The 19,886-nt window shown below is 42.9% G+C and overlaps 1 protein-coding gene across 2 annotated transcripts in view; it reads right to left on the bottom strand.

Annotated features, from left to right (window-relative positions):
* Positions 1-7,790, bottom strand: part of TMEM156 (transmembrane protein 156) — a 42,606-nt gene extending 34,816 nt beyond the window's left edge. The window contains exons 1-2 of one of the 2 annotated variants that reach the window (XM_073657094.1): positions 7,559-7,679; positions 7,149-7,390 (exon numbers count right to left, since the gene is read on the bottom strand). In XM_073657094.1, coding sequence (XP_073513195.1) covers positions 7,149-7,236 — 88 coding nt within the window. In that variant the 5' untranslated portion in view covers positions 7,237-7,390; positions 7,559-7,679. Of the gene's footprint in view, positions 1-7,148; positions 7,391-7,558 lie in introns of both variants that reach the window. The other variant, XM_073657086.1, reaches the window with a different exon arrangement.
* Positions 7,791-19,886: the final 12,096 nt, after the last annotated feature.

Below are 19,886 nucleotides of genomic sequence, written 5' to 3'. Positions count from 1 at the left end.
TAGGTACACTTCAACTGTGAGAGACAGAATCTAAAAATAAAAAAAAACAGAAAATCACATTGTATGATTTCTACATACCGTATATTCCGGCGTATAAGACGACCTGGTGTATAAGACGACCCCCCTACTTTCCTGTTAAAATATAGAGTTTAGGATATATTCACCGTATAAGACTACCCCTTTTCCAACGCATACCAAACACCGGTAAAAATTTAAAAAAAACAGATTTGAATTTAACATGGTCCTTTTTTAATTTAAATTCTTATGACATGCAGGTATATAGCAGGAAAACTGTCACTCATAAACATAAGGCATACAACAACAACATTACTATCATCCATTTTCATCAGCGGCATACACCGGTACCCGACAATTTACAACAGAAAGAATAGAGCATCACACATAGATTAGATAGATAGAAACATGTCAGTCACATATATATGAAGTACAGTGACAGTGTTGCTTACTGTACTTGTCATTTAGTGTAAAGGATTTATTAAAAAATATAATAGTGTTTTCGTGCACCGTCTCTTTAAAAAAGCCGGCCGGCAATTCAGCATCTGTACCCGACAATTTAGAATAGAAGGAATAGAGAATCATACATAGATTAGATAGATAGAAACATGTCAGTCACATATATATGAAGTACAGTGACAGTGTTGATTACTGTACTTGTCATTTAGTGTTAAAATAAAGGATTTATTTAAAAAAAAATTGGCGTGGGGTTCCCCTTAATTTTAGTCTCTAGCGGAGGTTAAGCAGACAGCTGGGGCAGATGTTTGAAGCCTGGGAAGGGGGTAATACCCACGGAGCTTCCCAGACTACTAATATCAGCCCCCAGCTGAATACCTAGCCTTTACTAGCTATTAAAATGGGGGACCCCCCCAAAAAATGACGTGGGGTCCCCCCTATTTTAATAGCTAGCAAAGGCTAGGCAGACAGCTGGGGGCTGATATTAATAGCCCAGGAAGGGTGCCATGAATATTGGCCCCCTCCCAGGCTAGAAACACCAGCCGTCAGCTGCCCCAGAAATGGCGCATCCATAGGATGCGCCAATTCTGGCACTTAGCCTCGCTCTTCCACGCTGCCCTGGTGCGGTGGCAGGGGGTAATAGGGCTGGGGTTCATGTCAGCGCCAGCTGCCATGAAGCCCAGGTTAGTAATGATGGGCGTCTATAAGACACCCCCATTACTAACCTACAAAGTGTTAAAAAGAAAAAACACACACTACACCAAGAAAAAAATAATTTATTTGAAATAAAACACACCATTTTATTTAATTCTTAGTTTACTAAAAAAAAAATAGTTACCTGTCCACGTTCCTGCGCTGATCTCCCATGCACAGCTGTCACATCTGGAGATGGTGACAGCTGTGCATGGCTGCTGTAAGCTCACGCTGCCGGGAACACGTCCGCTCCCGGCAGCGGGAGCCACTGACTGAGGTCACCGGAGTGCATTCAGTCAGCGCAGCTCCGGAGACCTCCTTTACGGCACTGCTGTACCGTGGGAATTTCTCACGATACAGCAGGGCCGTAAAGCAGCTAACCGGAGCAGCGCTGCCTGAACTCCGGCGAACCCGCTTATGCAATGACGGGGCTGCTTTACGGCCCCATCATTCTAGCGGCGGCAGCGGTTCAGAGCGGTCACATTCTATGTGGCTGCTCTGAACTGGAGATCTTCGTGGGACACTCGTGGACTACTACGGAGGGGTAAGGATAAGGTTGTGGTTTATTATTTTATATTTTATTACAGGAGATCGATGGCTTCGGGGAATTAGGTGTCTAGGTGAGTATAGGTGTAGTTTTTTATTTTTTACTTTATTTTAGGTGGCGATCGGCGGGGACAGGTAATGTATGAACTAATTTATTGTAGGTAACCACTGGCCACCAATGACATGTATTTAACATTTATTGGGGACACAGTAGGGCAATTTATATAGCAGGATCAGGCTGATGGGAACTACTGCTCCCATCGAGCTGATCCTGCTGGCAGGAGTGGACGGGGGACAGACATAGGCCGATGGGAGTAGTAGTGTCACATCGGCCTATGTCTGCCTGCACGCACACACCCGCAGACATCGCACACACACCCGCACACATCGCACAGACACCGCACACCCGCAGACATCGCACAGACACCGTACACATCGCACAGACACCGCACACACCCCCAGACATCGCACAGACACCGCGCACACCCGCACACACTCGCAGACATCGCACAGACACATCGCACAGACACCGCGCACACCCCCAGACATCGCACAGACACCGCGCACACCCGCACACACTCGCAGACATCTCACAGACACCGCACACACCCGCAGACATCGCACAGACACCCCACACACACTCGCAGACACACGCACAGACACCCGCACACACCAATCATGACGGGTCTGGGAGGTGAGGCTGACCTGTGAGACCGTGGGAAAGTTCAAGTGAGTTCATGCAATGCAGTCAAGCATGAACTCACATGAACCCTCTGAGGGCACCGCGGCGACTTCAAATGAACAGCTGATCGGCATCACCTGATACCTCAGCTGTTCATTTGAAATAACCGGCGGGAAAGCGCAGCACAGAACGGGAAAGCCGGCGGTGAAGTCTTTTCACTGCCGGCTTCCCCGCCCGGGTCCTTCGCTCCCCGCTCCTTTGTGCTGCACTCCCCGCCCGGTCCTAACTTACGATCGGGATGGGAGGTGGCGAGGGGAGCGGAGGATCGGGGTGGGAGGCTGCGGGGAAGCAGTATGGGGCTGTGTGATTGTTTAAAAGCCGGCGGCTTTTTACCGCCCGCCGGCTTTTAAACAATCAGGAGAATTCTCCCACGCTGGGATGGCATTCTGATGACAGGCTGGATCTCAGCTGAGCTCTGCCATCCAGCTTGTCATCCTTCAGAGACACTGCAGAGCGCAGGCATTATGGGAACTTCCGATTCCGGTATTCGATATTGTAAAAGTATCGGAATTAAGTATCGGCCGATACCCGATATTACAGTATCGGAATGCTCAACACTACTTGTCACAGAAGCGATGCGAACTTCCCAGCTCCGGACACAGCGCAGCGCTTCTGTGACAAGTGAAAGCTGTCGGCACAGAAGCCCTGCGCTGTGTCCGGAGCTGGGAAGACACTGCGATGTGTCAGAAAAGTTCGCTAGGTTCTGTCTGTCTCCGCTGCTGGGAATACGCTGCGCTGTGTCCCAGGCCTGAGAAGGCACAGCGCAGCGATGTGTCAGTTTCAGCACAGAAGCGCTGACTGTCTGGACCTACCGCCGCCGTATTTTAACTCCCTCCACCTTATATTAACTCCCACATGGCAGGGATACGGCCACGGCAGCTTATTAACACCCCCAGAGTATCCCCGCATGTCAATTTCTGAAAGTTCAAAAACATTACCGGCGTATAAGACGACCCCAGACTAGACAGAAGATTTTTCAGTCTTCAAAAGTCGTCTTATACGCCGGAATATACGGTAATTAATTTTAATGCATGAAATAAGTACTTGATACAATAGAAAAACAGAACTTATTTGGTACAGAAACCTTTCTTTGCAATTATAGAAGTCAGATGTTTCCTTTAGTTCTTGACCAAGTTTGCACACACTGCAGCAGGGATTTTGGCCCACTCCTCCACACAGATCTTCTCCAGATCTTTCAGGTTTTGGGGCTGTCGCTGGACAACATTGAGTTTCATCTCCCTCCTATTAGGTTCATGTCTGGAAACTGGCTTTTCATGGAGCCACTCCTTAGTTGCCCTGGCTGTGTGTTTCGGTCATTGTCATTCTGGAAGACCCAGCCACGACCCATCTTCAATACCCTTACTGAGGGAAGTAGATTGTTGGCCAAACTCTCACGATACATGACCCCATCCATCCTCCCTTCAATACGGTGCAGTCGTCCTGTCCCCTTTGCAGAAAAGCACCCCCAAAGAATGATGTTTCCTCCACCATGCTTCATGGTTGGGACGATGTTCTTGGGGTTGTATTCATCCTTCTTCTTCCTCCAAACATGGAGAGTGGAGTTGATACCAAAGAGTTCTATTTTGGTCTCATGTGACCACATGACCATCTCCCATGCCTCTTCTGGATCATCTAGATGGTCATTGGCAACCTTCAAACAGGCCTGGACATGTGCTGGTGTGAGCAGGGGGACGTTGCGTGCCCTGCAGGATTTTAATCAATGACGGCGTAGTGTGTTACTAACGGTAATGTTTGAGACTGTGGTCCCAGCTCTCTTCACGTCATTCATCAGGTCCTCCCATGTAGCACTGGGCTGATTCCTGACCTTTCTCAAAATCATCCTTATCCCACAAGGTGAGATCTTGCATGGAGCCCCAGACCGAGGAAGATTGATAGTCATCTTGTGTTTCTTCCATTTTCTAATAATTGCGCCAACAGTTGTTGCCTTCTCAACAAGCTGCTTGCCTATTGTCCTGAAGCCCATCCCAGCCTTGTGCAGGTTGACAATTTTTTCCCTGGTGTCCTTAGATAGCTCTTTGGTCTTGGCCATGGTGGAGAGGTTGGAGTGTGATTGATTGAGTGTGTGGACAGGTGTGTTTTATACAGGTAACAAGTTAAAACAGGTGCAATTAATACAGGTAATGAGTGCAGAATAGGAGGGCTTCTTAAAGAAAAACTAGCAGGTCTGTAAGAGCCAGAATTCTTGCAAGTTGGTAGGTGATCAAATACTTAATTCGCGCAATAAAATACAATTTAATTATTTAAAAATTATACAATGTGATTTTATGTTTTTTTTCTTTATAGATTCTGTCTCACAGGTGAAGTGTACCTATGATAAAAATTACAGACCTCTCCATTCTATGTATGTGGAAAAACTTGCAAAGTCAGTATATCAAATACTTATTTTCTCCACTGTATATCAATTCAGCATTTGGTGTAGCTTGAAACACAGTCAATATCTGAAAATAGAAAACTGCGTTAGGAATTATGATTCCCTTTAAAATTGGAAGATGTCCAGCAGTGCCATCAGCTCAGAACTGGCAGCAACCAGCCATCTATTGTTCGGGAAGTCTGGTCAGACGTGGTTTTCATGAAAGAATTGCTGTTCAAAAGCCATACCTTAGACATGAAAACAATGCCAAGTGACCCAACTATGCAGAAAAATGGCAGCAAGTGCTCTGAACTGATGAGTCAAAACTTGAAATACAGTTAGGTCCAGAAATATTTGGACAGTGACCAAATCTTCGTGATTTGGACCCTGCACGCCACAATTTTTATATTTAAAATGAAACAACTGAGATACACTTGAAGTGTAGACGTTCAGGCTTAATTAAAGGGGTAGAACAAAAATATACCATGAAACATTTAGAAATTGCAACCATTATTCTACAAAGTCTCCTAATTTCAGGGACTCAAAAGTAACTGAAGACATTAACTTTACCAAAAATAAAATGTTCATTTTTAATACATTGTAGAGAATCATTTGCAGGCAATTACTGCCTGAAGTCTGGTAGCCATTGGAATAACCAAACGCTGGATTTCTTCCTTTGTGCTTTGCGGGATTTTTACTGCAGATGAGTTCAGTTGTTGGTTGTTCATAGGTCTTTCTGCCTTAAATTTTGTCTTAAGCATGTGAAATGCATGCTTGATGGGGCTGAGATCTTATGATTGACTCAGCCATTGCAGAATATTCTACTTCTTTGCCTTAAAAACTTGTGGGTTGCTTTCGCAGTATGTTTTGGGTGATTGTCCATCTGTACTGTGACATGCTGCCCAATCAACCTTGCTGCATTTGGTTGAATGTTCTTGACTTGGGTGGATGTTGTGAAGGGGATTTTCTTCACCATGGGAAGGATTCTGCGATCGTCTACCACTGTTGCCTTCCAAGGATGTCCATGTCTTTTTGAGTTCCCAAGCTCACCAGTGAACTTTTTTTTCCAGAATATACCAAACTATTGACTTTGTCACTCCTAACATTTATGCTATTTAATGGATTTCTTCTCTTTTTCAATTTAATTATGGCCTGTTTCTCTTCCATTCAGATCTCATTTGACTGCATGTTGTGGGTTCACAGCAACAGCTTCCAAACGCAAATGCCACACCTGGAATCAGCTCCAGATCTTTTACCTGCTTAATTGATGATGGATTAATAAGGGAATAGCCCATTAAATAGCTTTTGAGATAATTGCCCAATTACATTTGGTCCCTGTTAAAAGAGATAGCTACATATTAAAGAGCTGGATAAGTGCACACACGTTGTGTTTTTTCTGCACGTTTAATGCACCAAAGTCTTCACGAAATCTGCTGACAACTTTTCTCTGGCAGGAGATTAGCTGTGTCAAAAACGCTGGTTTAGCTGCATTTCTTGTTGTGTTTTTTGCTGCGTATTTGCAGCGTTTTTTTCACTGTCCTTCTGTCTCTATTTAGTAATGCACATAAAGTTCTGTGAAAAAAAAGACTCCCATTCTATTTTTCCATCAAAAATGCTGCAAATACGCAGCAAAATATGTAGGTGCGTTTTTTTGGTGTGTTTTTGCTGCGTATTTGTGTCATTTTTTCATGCTAAAATGAAAAATGCTGAAAAAACAGTGACATGTCACTTCTTTCAGCGTTTTTCTAATCACTGAAAATACGCAGCAAACAAAAAGCAACATGTGGGAACAGTGAATTCTGGTTTCTCTTTGCTGGTACTGCCAGACGCAGCGGAAAATGTGCATAAAAATCTGAAGCAAACACGTAGCAAAACACAACGTGTGTGCACATACCCTATTTCCTAAACCCTTACTCCAATTAGGATATGAATACACTCATATTAAGGGCTCATTCAGACGTCAGTGATTTTTCATCAGGGTGGTCACATCAAATATTAATTTGATTTAGATTTCTCTACTATTTTTTCACTTTTCATTTTGTTAATTGATATAATAAACTATTAACATTTGTATGTTTGAAAGCATTCTTACTTTGCAGCATATTTTCTACACCTACCTAAAGCTTTTGCACAGTGGTGTACATTTTTCGACAGACTAATTCAAGTTGCAGTGGCCTAATAAACAGCAAACTACAGTATGATTTACTCTTTTCTTACCTTACAGCTATTTCTCTATATCCTTCTACCCTCCTGACATGCCTCTATTACTCTCACATGGGCTAGAGACAGCAGATATCACACTCACATAGCCAACTGTGACCTGACCTGAATCTTGCTGTGTCCAGATGGCCGCACTCTTCAACCATACTGAGACTAATCCTCTTTCCCACAGTTCCACTAGTTCCAATTTCATGCTTGTTTTTGTTTTATTCTCCAGAATAAAGTTTCTTCTCACATTTCAAAAACTATTTAGCCTGATAAACTTCCTATGTCACATGGCATCATAGGGAGTAAGAGCCCATACCAGCCGTTGTATTCTCTGCACGGAGTTTCGAAACTGTCTGTGTCTATTGAGATAGAGATTTAAGTGATAATAGGAAATTGAAAATAACTAAAAAGTAGGCTTGTAGTATGATTGTACTGATCTCATTCTGCAACTATATCTGTACTATCATGTCATATTAAGCGTCATATTAAATGCCATTAGCCCTTATATAAAAATAGACACAACTTACCTTCCTTAGTCTTGAACCATTCTGGGATACAGATAATAAGAACGACTGTTATTCCAATAAAGAGTTTAAGTAACAGAGACGCTGTCATTGCAGACACGTGTCACAGCCAGAACTAACTAAACCATAGGCTGCCATCCCCCCACATATGTAGTTACTAGTCATTTCCTCAGTGAGTTCCAGCACTCGCTCTCTGTTCTCATCATACTTCTTCATCATCGAAGTCACATGTGTTTAAGAGGGAAGTGTAGATCAAATACTTAGACTTTACACCGCTCAATTATCTGCAGCTGATAAAAAAAAACAAAAATGTTTAAGCACCTTGGCTGACTGTAGACAAAGGGACATATTGTATAAGGAAAAAAAAACATTTTTATTGCTTACTTTTTTTTTTTTTTCTTGACACAAAGACTGCATTATTTTATTCTCAAATATTTATTTGTGAATTCTACATATTAATATACATTAGTGAAAGCTTAGTGATTGAGGCAAATGATTACAACACAGAGCAACGATAATATGGCATGCTTCAAATTAAATATTCCAGCAAATACAATGGTTGTTGGTCTGTTTGGTTTTATAAATTTGTCACATAGTCCCTATTTAAGGAAGCACTCCTCCTATCACATTTTTAATCCTCTTAATATATTGCAATCATCATATTATATACAATTGCTCATTTTGCCTTTCTACCCATCTAATTCTTCTCTTTTCCATTAGGTCTTTGACATCACATGATTAAAAACTGACTAGCTGAATCCTTCTAAGCTCTATGTAGAAACAGGAGGTCAATATTTCATGTATGAGTCATCAGTCACTGCAAAAGTCTCTTCAGGGGGGAGGAGAGAGCAGCTGAGTCAGTAGTTGAAGAGGGGAATGATAAATACCGGGACACAAGACTTCCGGTTTCTACATAGAGCAGATAAAAGAGAAGAATTAGCTGGGTGGAAAGTCAAAATGAGCAATTGTAAGTACACAGTGCTAAATAACATGTGTCACACTCCCCCTGATGAAGCTAGGGTGAAACGTATGTCGGGGCACGAGGGCCACATCTTACACCAGTCCATTGAGACATGTAGGTTACTTTGCAGCTATTTTTCTTGCACATTAGATGTATCAGTTTTAACAGGATTAACTTTGTCTGCAACTTATATCAAGTAGAGAACCACTAGTGTTCTGTGCAGGTAGCGCCATTCTTTTGTGGAAAATATGGCTATGTATATACATTAGTGCTGTATTGTTTTGGAATCATGTTATATTTAAATTGACTGCTTATGATTTCAAAATTGTGATAGTCATGTTAAGGTGATGTGTGGCCCTCCATTGTGAGTACTCTATTGGATTAATACTGCTGAGACATTAGGCACCCATTGTTCTTGTGGTGGTATTCATGATTCGGCTGTGAACATGTTCTGGATTAGTTATGCTCTTTATGTTGGTAGCTGCCAAAGATAAAAGCCTAATAGACCATATCAGAGGCTTTACAGGTTTTACAATGCATTGCACTACATAAGTAATCAAGGGTATTATCAATGTGATAAGATCATCGCGTGTTCAAATCCAATTTTTAGACTAACAAATATTGTAAAAAAAATTTAAAAAATGTTTTTAAGTGTTTTAAACATATGTTAAAGAAAATATTTTTTACAAGAAAAAGTCATTAATGTTAATAAAAAAACAAATGCTCCTAAAAATACATACATCTGCTAAAAGTAATATTAGCCATTACTATGAAAATATATCATTATTTATCTTGTGTGGTCAACACCACAAAAAAAACTATAAAAAGTACCAAATTTACATCACAAAATGTCATAAAACAGCATCAGAGCTGTTTTTTTTTTCAATTTCTTCCCATTAAGACTTGATTAAGTTGATAAAAGGTTAGGAATTGGGTTGCATGTAACCCAAAATGGTGCCACTGGCAAATACAACTCTTCTCGCAAAAAAAAACCCTTATACAGCTACGTCTACAAAAAATAAAGAAGTCTTGGCTCCTGAAAAGTGACAATGAAAAAAAAATATGGTCATTAAAGGGGTTGTCTGGCCTTAGGGTACAAGTCTGCAGTCACTCTACTTGACAGCAGACTTGTGAATCCTCACATCCCATGCACTGTGAGGATTCTCTGGTGCCAGGAGCGGCGGCTGTGTGGCCACAAGTATGTGATTTCCATACATGCGGTCACATGCCGACTAGACGTACATGGCATTGCTCAATGCAAGTATACGAACGAGGTCGCACATGTCTAGTTTGAATGTGGCCGTAAGTATGCAAATCACATATCTGTGGTCACAAGACTGCCCACTCTAACCACGGACACCAGAGAATCTTCACAGCATGCAGTGTGCACACATATAGAGTGACTACAGACATTTACAGAAAGGCTGGACAACCCCCTTGAGGCCAAACTAGGCCTTGTCCTTAATTTTATTTTACAGGATAGGATGAACACTATGTGTTCTTCTTGGTTTCCACACAGGTTTTTGCCCTCTTTGACATTACTTATTATCTTTCCATCCAGCATTGTATCCTTAGTTTTCTTATGAGTATAGTAATTTCTCATTACATTCTATGGTACTTCCAGTGTGTCCATATTTGACTATTGTAGGATTTTTGCCACAGCTTAACTCTTTGTGACACCTGGTTCATCATTGTAGTTATCATTGTTTTCCATATAATGACCTGGTTATCTTGATCTGACTATGGAATTTGCCATTTGGCTTTCTTCTATCTGAATATGTATTATTATATTGTGATGTTGTAGTGAGCTGGCCGGCTCTGGCTGTTCTGTGATTATTGATATAGAGCCTGTTACAGAAGTGATTACACAGGATGATGTTGCCACCTTGTGGCCAGAGGTTGCACCTGCGCAGGGTGTGATGACAGAGAAAAAGACTGAGCCTCCTGTGTCCCGCCCTAGAGAGTCACGTGACCAAAGTGGGAAGCAGGAAAAAGCGCGCGAGGAGTCGGCTGTGGTCTGTGAAAAGAGCCAGGACGGTGTGCAGGCCCTCGTGCGTGGCGCAGGAGAGACTCTCAACGGGATTTCTTTTACCTGACACCATATCCTCGGGGCCTTCCCCAGCTTCTTCACTGCTGAGGGATACAGCTATTACACTCCCTGCTACTGCAGTGTGGACTACATAAGGGATCCACCAAAGCTGCTATCCGGATCAGAGAGACTGTAAGCGGGTCCTCTGGCGAGAGGCCGAAGTATTCCTTCCTTTCAGCGTAATTTGTTGTTCCTGTTTTTTTTCCGGCTGGGACGCCCTCCTGCAAAGACAGACAGGCCTGCGACGGGGGACACATCCTTCTGGAGTAAAGGACTGGTAACGTGTGAGTAGGGACAGTGAGGGTCAGCTTATCACTACACGTTATTACTGTGCATATTTACGGTTGTCATTTATTGTTTTTCTTTGTTGTGTTAAAAATGTATACGAGTAAAGATACGGTTATCAAGATGGAGTCTGTGTGTGGAGATCTTGCTGGGCCAGATCATAGATACCAATGCGCGGCCTTGCCCGCGGTCACTTCATCATGTTTATTGATTTACATATATACTCCTTCATGCTTATTGGTAATTTTTATTACCTTGTCAATGGCTCCCTGTGTGGTCTTAGCCTTTGTTTGACATTCTCCTTTTACTTGTTTTTTAACTTATATACAGTGGGTACAGAAAGTATATAAAGAACCTTGGCAAGATCTGTGCCTTGCCACAATCCTGTCTCTGAGCTCCTTGGGCAGTTCCTTTGAGCTCATGATTCTCATTTGGTCTGACATGCACTGTGAGCTGTGAGGTCTTATATAGACAGGTGTGTGCCTGGTTTTTTCCACACACACCGCTTAGAATTATCACCAAAAAGTTCTATCTTCATCTCGTCAGACCAGAGAAGTTTATGTATATTAGTCTGGGAGTCCTTCATGTGTTTTTGAGCAAACTCTATGCGGGCTTTCATATGTCTTGCACTGAGGAGAGGTTTCCGTCGGGCCACTCAGCCATAAAGGCCCGACTGGTGGAGGGCAGCAGTGATAGTTGACTTTGTGGAACTTTCTCCCATCTCCCTACTGCATCTCTGGAGCTCAGCCACAGTGATCTTGGGGTTCTTCTTTACCTCTCTCACAAGGCTATTCTCCCCCGATTGCTCAGTTTGGCTGGATGGCCATGTCTAGGAAGACTTCTGGTGGTCCCAAACTTCTTCCATTTAAGGATTATGGAGGCCACTGTGCTCTTAGTAACCTTGAGTAATGCAGAAATTCTTTTGTAACCTTGGCCAGATCTGTGCCTTGCCACAATTCTGTCTCTGAGCTCCTTGGGCAGTTCCTTTGAGAGTATGATTCTCATTTGGTCTGGCATGCACTGTGAGCTGTGAGGTCTTATATAGACAGGTGTGTGCCTTTCCAAATCAAGTCCTATCAGTTTAATTAAACGCAGCTGGACTCCAATGAAGGAGTAGAACCATCTCAAGGAGGATCACAAGGAAATGGACAGCATGTGACTTAAATATGAGTGTCTGAAAGGGTCTCAAGTGTCTCAAAGGGTCTGAATACTTATGACCATGTGATATTTCAGTTTTTCTTTTTTAATAAACTTGCAAAAATTTCTACATTTCTGTGTTTTTTTTCAGTCAAGATGGGGTGCAGAGTGGACTTTAATGAGAAAAAAAATGAACTTTTTAGAATTTACCAAATGGCTGCAAAGAAACAAAGAGTGAAAAAATTAAAGGGGTCTGAATACTTTCTTTACCCACTGTATTTTGTTCAATAAAGATTTATTCAGTTTTATCCTGGCTGTTCTTCTCCTGAGATTTTTGTAGATTTTCATTCATTTTTGTGTTGCTGTTTCTGTTGACAGAGCTGAGTGAGTGAGGAGAAGCTGGCGGGGACATGCCCGGTGGGCATGTCTCCTACCACTCCATCAGCTATGTTTTTAGCTGAAATTCCAGTGTTTCAGAGTAAAACATAGCTATTTCTAATGTAGCACCATCATACTGATTCTTGCTGCCCCTGGTTCATCTGACGGGTTTCCATCAGTCACTGACATCGCTCACCCTTCTCTGCTTGCGCCCCAGCCATCGCTCCCTCCCTCCCTGCACTCAATTGTATTCATTTGTCAGACACAGGAGCAGAGGAGCTGTAATCTCCCCTGCTCCGCCGGCATCTCCTGCAAGACGTAGGCCACTTCTGGCCTGCGCCCTGTTGGAGAAGGTGCATTAAGGGGACATTGGATGGCTCGATGGAGTGACTTCATCGTGCTGTCCAGTATCCACTGCTGCCCTTCACAGAAGAGGAGACGGTGGACGGGAGCTGGGAATATGTGAGCATAAACTTTTTTTGTTTTTAATTCTTACATTAGTGTGCGGGGGGAATAAAATGAAGAGATGGTCTGGGCTGATGGGGGGGGGATAAAATGAGGGGATGATCTGTGCTGATGGGGGAAAAAATGAGGGTCTGTGCTGGTGGGGTGGGAATAAAATGAGGGGCTATGCGGGGGGGATACAATGAGGGGCTGTACTGACTGGGGGTAATAAACTGAGGGGCTGTGCTGATAGGGGGTAATAAAATGAGAGTCTGTGCTGATGGGAGGAATAAAATTAGTGTCTGAGTTGATGGGGGGATAAACTGAGGGTCTGTGCTGATGGTGGGAATAAACTGAGGGGATGTGCAGATGGGGAAAATAAAATGAGGGGCTGTTCAGAGGGATGGATAAACTGAGGGGCTGTGCAGAGGGGGAATACACTGAGGGGCTGTACAGATGGGGGAAATAAACTGAGGAGCTGCGCAGAGTGGGTGAATAAACTGAGGGGCTGCGCAGAGTGGGTGAATAAACTGAGGGGCTGTGCAGATGGGGGGAATAAAATGAGGAACTGTGCAGGGGGGCATGAAGTGAGAGCCAGTGTAAGGGGCTGTGAAATGAGGGGCTGCGCAGGTGGGCATGCAATGAGAGGCAGTGTGAGGGGCCATGAAAAAGGGGCTGTGTGGGAGCCATGAAATGATGGGCTGTGCAGGAGGCAATGAAATGAGGGGCTGTGTGTTTGGGCCATGAAATGAGGGGCTGTCCAGGGGAGGTGTAGAGGTGATATACGATAGGACGCTTATTTAGGTCATAATATGAACAGATATTTTTATGCAAAGGGCATTTTAATAACACTCTTATTTTTAAGGGCACTGTGTGGGGATATGCTGAAAAAGACCAGAGAAGAGGTCTGCAGAGTCGTGCTGTGGATGTGAAGCGTCATCATGGCATCTAGACAAGATGTAGATGAAAAGAAAGAGACTACTCCAGAGAAGATGTATTCTATAAGGTACCTGGATGTAAATGTTTATTTGTGATACTGACTAATTCTCATCAGTACTGTGGTTCCTGTATGGTCTGCAGTCTGATTATGGCTGTTAATAACAACTTCCAGTATCACCTTACCATTGTTAAGGACATACTGGTAGTTGTATGGTTGTAGGTTCATGCGATACAATTATCTATGGGGCTGACTTGATATTACAATTGATCATTGTACTAAGCTTGGTTCTTGTATTCAAGTATTCTTGGTTCTGATCATGTATTAATGTACTTATTGTGGTTCTGGTGACGTATTCATGTACTGATGGAGGTTCTAGTGACGTATTAATTTACTGATGGAAGTTCTGGTGACGTATTCATATACTGATGGTGGTTATGGTGACATATTCATGCATTGATGGTGGTTCTGGTGATGTATTTATTTACTGATGATGTTTCTGTTGCCATATTCATGTACTATTGATGGCTCTGGTGTTCTAATTATGTACTGATGATGATTTTAGCTTCGTATTTATGTACTGATGTTGGTTCTGGTGATGAATATATCACCAGAATCATCATCACTACATGAATACAGCACCAGAACAACCATCACTACATGAATATGTCCCCAGAACTGGAATACGTCACCAGAACCATCATCAGTTTGTGCAAGCTGTATTTGTTGCATGATGGATGCAAAAACCATCAGACGTATGCCTTTATTTATGTATGTTGTTTATTTTCCATTAGGGAATCTGCCCAATGCTGGACACCATAATTGAAATTAAATGGCCCCAATTATAGTTACGCTTTATTAGTTTCCATAACTATCCTTGGGTTCTACATTTAAAATATAGGACGTCAGGGATGAATATCGCTATTTTTTCCCCTGTATTATGTAAATAGTCCACAAAAAATTATTGATTCTGTATCTAACTTTGAAAGCACTCCCTGTTAAATCACACCCCTAAACTACACCACTTTTTTTTTTTTTTACTTTTGATGACATTTTTTTGTGAAAAAAGGTAACAATTGTAGTGGAAGTGGTCATCAGAGTTTGCTACCTGACCCATCGGAGGGAAGGAGGGAGGTGCTGTAGGGGTCCTATTACCTTAGTCTCTGAGCCATTCCTTTGCTTTGGGGCACCAAAATACCTTGTCTCGGCCCTGCATGTAAGTACGACTTATTGTGTTATCTTTAGATAAACCAACCCCCAAATAATGACTATCTTTTACCTGGACAACCCCTTAAAATATTTCCAGATGTATCAGTGGTCAATGGAAACCAAAATCGACAACCAATTGAGGGATGGGTTCAAAAATCTCTCCAAAAATCAAATTAAAGTACTGAAATGGCAGGAGGATCAAATTTGCATGAATTTCATCCTGGCAATTCATGTGACTCAGTAGCATCTATGACCTCCAGTGTCTGTATGCACTCCTGACAATGTCTGGGCATGCTCTTGATGAAACGGTGAATTGTGTCCTGGGGAATCTCCTCGAAGACATGGTCCAGGGCATCAATGAGCTGCTAGTCTGTGGCACTACTTGGCTGTGTCAGAAGGACTGATATATAATGTTCCAGTGGCTCTCATGACACTCCCTGTATCTAGCAGTAGCCAGGATATGACTATATTGTGGAGATTTATGCGACCCATATGCCAGCCCAGACCATGACTGACTCACTGCCAAACCAGCCATGCTGGACGATGTTGCAGGCAACATAAGCTTCACCATTGCATTTCCAGACTCTTACACATATGTCATGTGCTCAGTGTGAACCTGCTCTCAACTGTGAAGAGAAAGGGGCACCAACTGCAGACCTGCAAATGCTAATGTTTTCTGACGAATGCCAATTGAGCTGCGTGTTTCTAGGCTATGAGCACAGGTTCCACTACAGGACTCATGCCACCCTTATGGAGTCTGTTTCTGCAAATGTGGTACGAAACATGCAAACCAGTAGCCCACTAGAGGTCATTTTGTAGAAATCTGGTAGATACTGGCCTTGCTAATGGGTTGATGCCCTTTTATGGCCTATGAATACAGCACCAGAACCACCATCAGTACAGGAATACAGCACCAGAACCACCATCAGTACAGGAATACAGCACCAGAACCACCATCAGTACAGGAATACAGCACCAGAACCACCATCAGTACAAGAATTCATCACTAAGCTTAGTACAGCAATCAATTGCAATGTCACGTCAGCCACATATGCAATGATATCGCATCAACCTACAACTCCCAGTATTTCCTTAACAATAGTAAGGAGATCCCGGGAATTGTTGTTAATGATGGGCAGCACGGTGGCTCAGTGGTTAGCACTGCAGCCTTGCAGTGCTGGGGTCCTGGGTTCAAATCCCACCAAGGACAACAACATCTGAAGGAGTTTGTATGTTCTCCCCAAGTTTGTGTGGGTTTTCTCTGGGTACTCTCGTTTCCTCCCACACTTCAAAGACAAACTGATAGGGGATTTAGATTGTGAGCCCCAGTGGGGACAGTGCCCATAATGTCTGTAAAGTGGTGTGGAATTAATGGCGCTATATAAGTGAGTAAAATAAATAAATACATAAACTGCCATCATCTGACTGCAGACCACACAGAAACCTCAGTACTGGTGAGACGTAGTCTGTATCACAAATAAACATTTACATCCAGAAACCTTTAGATGACATCTTCTTTGATTGGAGTCGTTACCTTTCTTTTCTTCTCCATCTTGTAAAGATATTGAAAAAAACTTGGCACTCGTAGTAAATTGGAGAATATCTTAAATATGTTTATTTAAAGTGCAGACAATCCAAAATGTAAAGACGTTTACGTCATGTGACCTTCATCGGTATAACAAATTGCACAAGACAGAATGTATATGCTAACGCTGTGGGTGAGCAGTGTGCACTGCAATGGCAAGAAGCGTTTGCACACTGCTCACCCACAGCGTTAGCATATACATTCTGTCTTGTGCAATTTGTTATACCGATGAAGGTCACATGATCGAAACGTCTTTACTTTTTGGATTGTCTGTACTTTAAATAAATATATTCAAAATATTCTCCAATTTTCTACGAGTGCCAAGTTTTTTCAATAGTTTACAAGGGATAGGATCCTACTTGTGCACCATATAGAGTGCCGTTGTACTACTTTATTTCAATCTTGTAAAGATGTCATGATGACTTTTCATATTCAACGCTTGTCTCTGCAGACTTCTATCTTCTTCGGTCTTCTGGAGCACAGCCCGACATGGTGCATTAAAAATAGTAATCTCATTATATTGCTCCTGAATAAAAATATTTGCTGTGCACCCTAATAAATGATTCCACTCCACTGTCCTCCCTGCACAAAATATGACCCCCACATTGTCTCTGTTATGGTACATGGATCCACACTGTCCTTTCCTATAAAATATTACCTTCACACTATACCCCACTTCTGAACTCTAACTGCCACACTGTCTGCCCTTGTTCGTTATTACCGCCACATTGTCCACCTTTGTTAGGTATAACCGCCACACTGTCTGCCCTTTTTAGCTATAACAGCCACGCTGTCCACCCTGCTTAGCTGTAACTGCCACACTATCCACACTTATTAGCAATACTCGCCACAATGTCCCTATCTTAAGTGCCTCCCACACACTATGCCCACTTGGCATTCTGGACCCCCTCTTAACACTGTCCCCTCTCATTGTGTCCCCTCCTGTACTGTTCCCTCATCACACTTTCCCCCCTCTTCATACTGCCAGCACCATACTGTTCTTTAGTACTGCCCCCCTCTCTACACTCTGCTTTATACTGTCCCCACATACACTTTATCCTCCACATGTCAAGCTTCTATACTGTGCCCCCTTCTCAATTTTTCACCCCCCCCTCATACTGTTCCCTCACACTCTTCCCTCATGCTGCTCCCTCTCTCTACTGTCCCCTCACAGTGTACCCACCACACTGCCCAGTTTCTATACTGTGCCCCATCTCACACCTCTCACATCTCATGACCTCATCATGCTGCTGCACGTCGCCTTGAACCCTGAAGTGCCGGTGGTCAGAGCTTCAATTGTACTTTTGCCTGAAAGATAAGAGTGTAATTGCATGCATGGGACTGACCTTTTAATTTTTCTCTGATACAGTGGTGGCCAAAAGTATTGGCACCCCTGCAATTCTGTCAGATAATACTGTTTCTTCCTGAAAATGATTGCAATCACAAATTCTTTGGTATTATTATCTTCATTTAATTTGCTTGCAAGGAAAAAACACAAAAGAGAATGAAGCAAAAATCAAATCATTGATCATTTCACACAAAACTCCAAAAATGGGCCAGACAAAAGTATTGGCACCCTCAGCCTAATACTTGGTTGCACAACCTTTAGCCAAAATAACTGCGAACAACCGCTTCCGGTAACCATCAATGAGTTTCTTACAATGCTCTGCGGGAATTGTAGACCATTCTTCTTTGGCAAACTGCTCCAGGTCCCTGATATTTGAAGGGTGCCTTCTCCAAACTGCCATTTTGAGATCTCTCCACAGGTGCTCTATGGGATTCAGGTCGTCTGGACTCATTGCTGGCCACCTTATAAGTCTCCAGGGCTTTCTCTCAAACCATTTTATAGTGCTTTTGGAAGTGTGTTTTGGGTCATTGTCCTGCTGGAAGACCCATGACCTCTGAGGGAGACCCAGTTTTCTCACACTGGGCCCTACATTATGCTGCAAAATTTGTTGGTAGTCTTCAGACTTCATAATGCCATGCACATGGTCAAGCAGTCCAGTGCCAGAGGCAGCAAAGCAACCCCAAAACATCAGGGAACCTCCGTCATGTTTGACTGTAGGGACCGTGTTCTTTTCTTTGAATGCCTCTTTTTTTTTCCTGTACACTCTATGTTGATGCTTTTTTCCCAAAAAGCTCTACTTTTGTCTCATCTGACCAGAGAACATTCTTCCAAAACATTTTAGGCTTTCTCAGGTAAGTTTTGGCAAACTCCAGCCTGGCTTTTTTATGTCTCGGGGTAAGAAGTGGGGTCTTCCTGGGTATCCTACCATAAGTCCCTTTTCATTCAGACGCCGACGGATAGTATGGGTAGACACTGTTGTACCCTCGGACTGCAGGGCAGCTTGAATTTGTTTGGATGTTAGTCGAGGTTCTTTATCCACCATCCGCACAATCTTGCGTTGAAATCTCTCGTCAATTTTTCTTTTCCGTCCACATCTAGGGAGGTTAGCCACAGTGCCATGGGCTTTAAACTTCTTGATGACACTGCGCACGGAAGACACAGGAACATTCAGGTCTTTGGAGATGGACTTGTAGCCTTGAGATTGCTCATGCTTCCTCACAATTTGGTTTCTCAAGTCCTCAGACAGTTCTTTGGTCTTCTTTCTTTTCTCCATGCTCAATGTGGTACACACAAGGACACAGGACAGAGGTTGAGTCAACTTTAATCCATGTTAACTGGCTGCAAGTGTGATTTAGTTATTGCCAACACCTGTTAGGTGCCACAGGTAAGTTACAGGTGCTGTTAATTACACGAATTAGAGAAGCATCACATGAATTTTCAAACAGTGCCAATACTTTTGTCCACCCCCTCTTTTAGGTTTGGTGTGGAATTGTATCCAATTTGGCTTTAGGACAATTCTTTTTGTGTTATTTCATTGAAGACAAATTAAATGAAGATAATAATACCAAAGAATTTGTGATTGCAATCATTTTCAGGAAGAAATTGAGTATTATCTGACAGAATTGCAGGGGTGCCAATACTTTTGGCCACCACTGTATGGCTGTCAGTTTAACAACTGGCTCAGAGAACAGCGAAATCTCACTCTTGGGGTGTCAAAATGCTGTCCACTGGAAGACACCTCAGCAGCTGCATGAGGATGTCCAACAGCGCCCCCTACTCTCGCTCCTCTACTCTACCAGGGTAACATAACCTGCATGTCCCACTTTCACCCACCCCCCAGTTTCGCCCCTGCTTTTTTGCACACATTGTCACTTTAATTTGCACCAAAGCAGGGCAGGGCACACTGATTCAGAATCAATGCTTCCTATCTGGACAGATTGATATCTCAGAATTTTCAT

Source organism: Phyllobates terribilis, unplaced genomic scaffold (genome assembly GCF_046119375.1).
Source record: "Phyllobates terribilis strain yellow unplaced genomic scaffold, ASM4611937v1 Scaffold_1__5_contigs__length_1240528914, whole genome shotgun sequence".
NCBI classification, from domain to species: domain Eukaryota; kingdom Metazoa; phylum Chordata; class Amphibia; order Anura; family Dendrobatidae; genus Phyllobates; species Phyllobates terribilis.
Note: the sequence above shows the minus strand (reverse complement) of the source record. Positions and strands in the feature narration are given on the sequence as shown.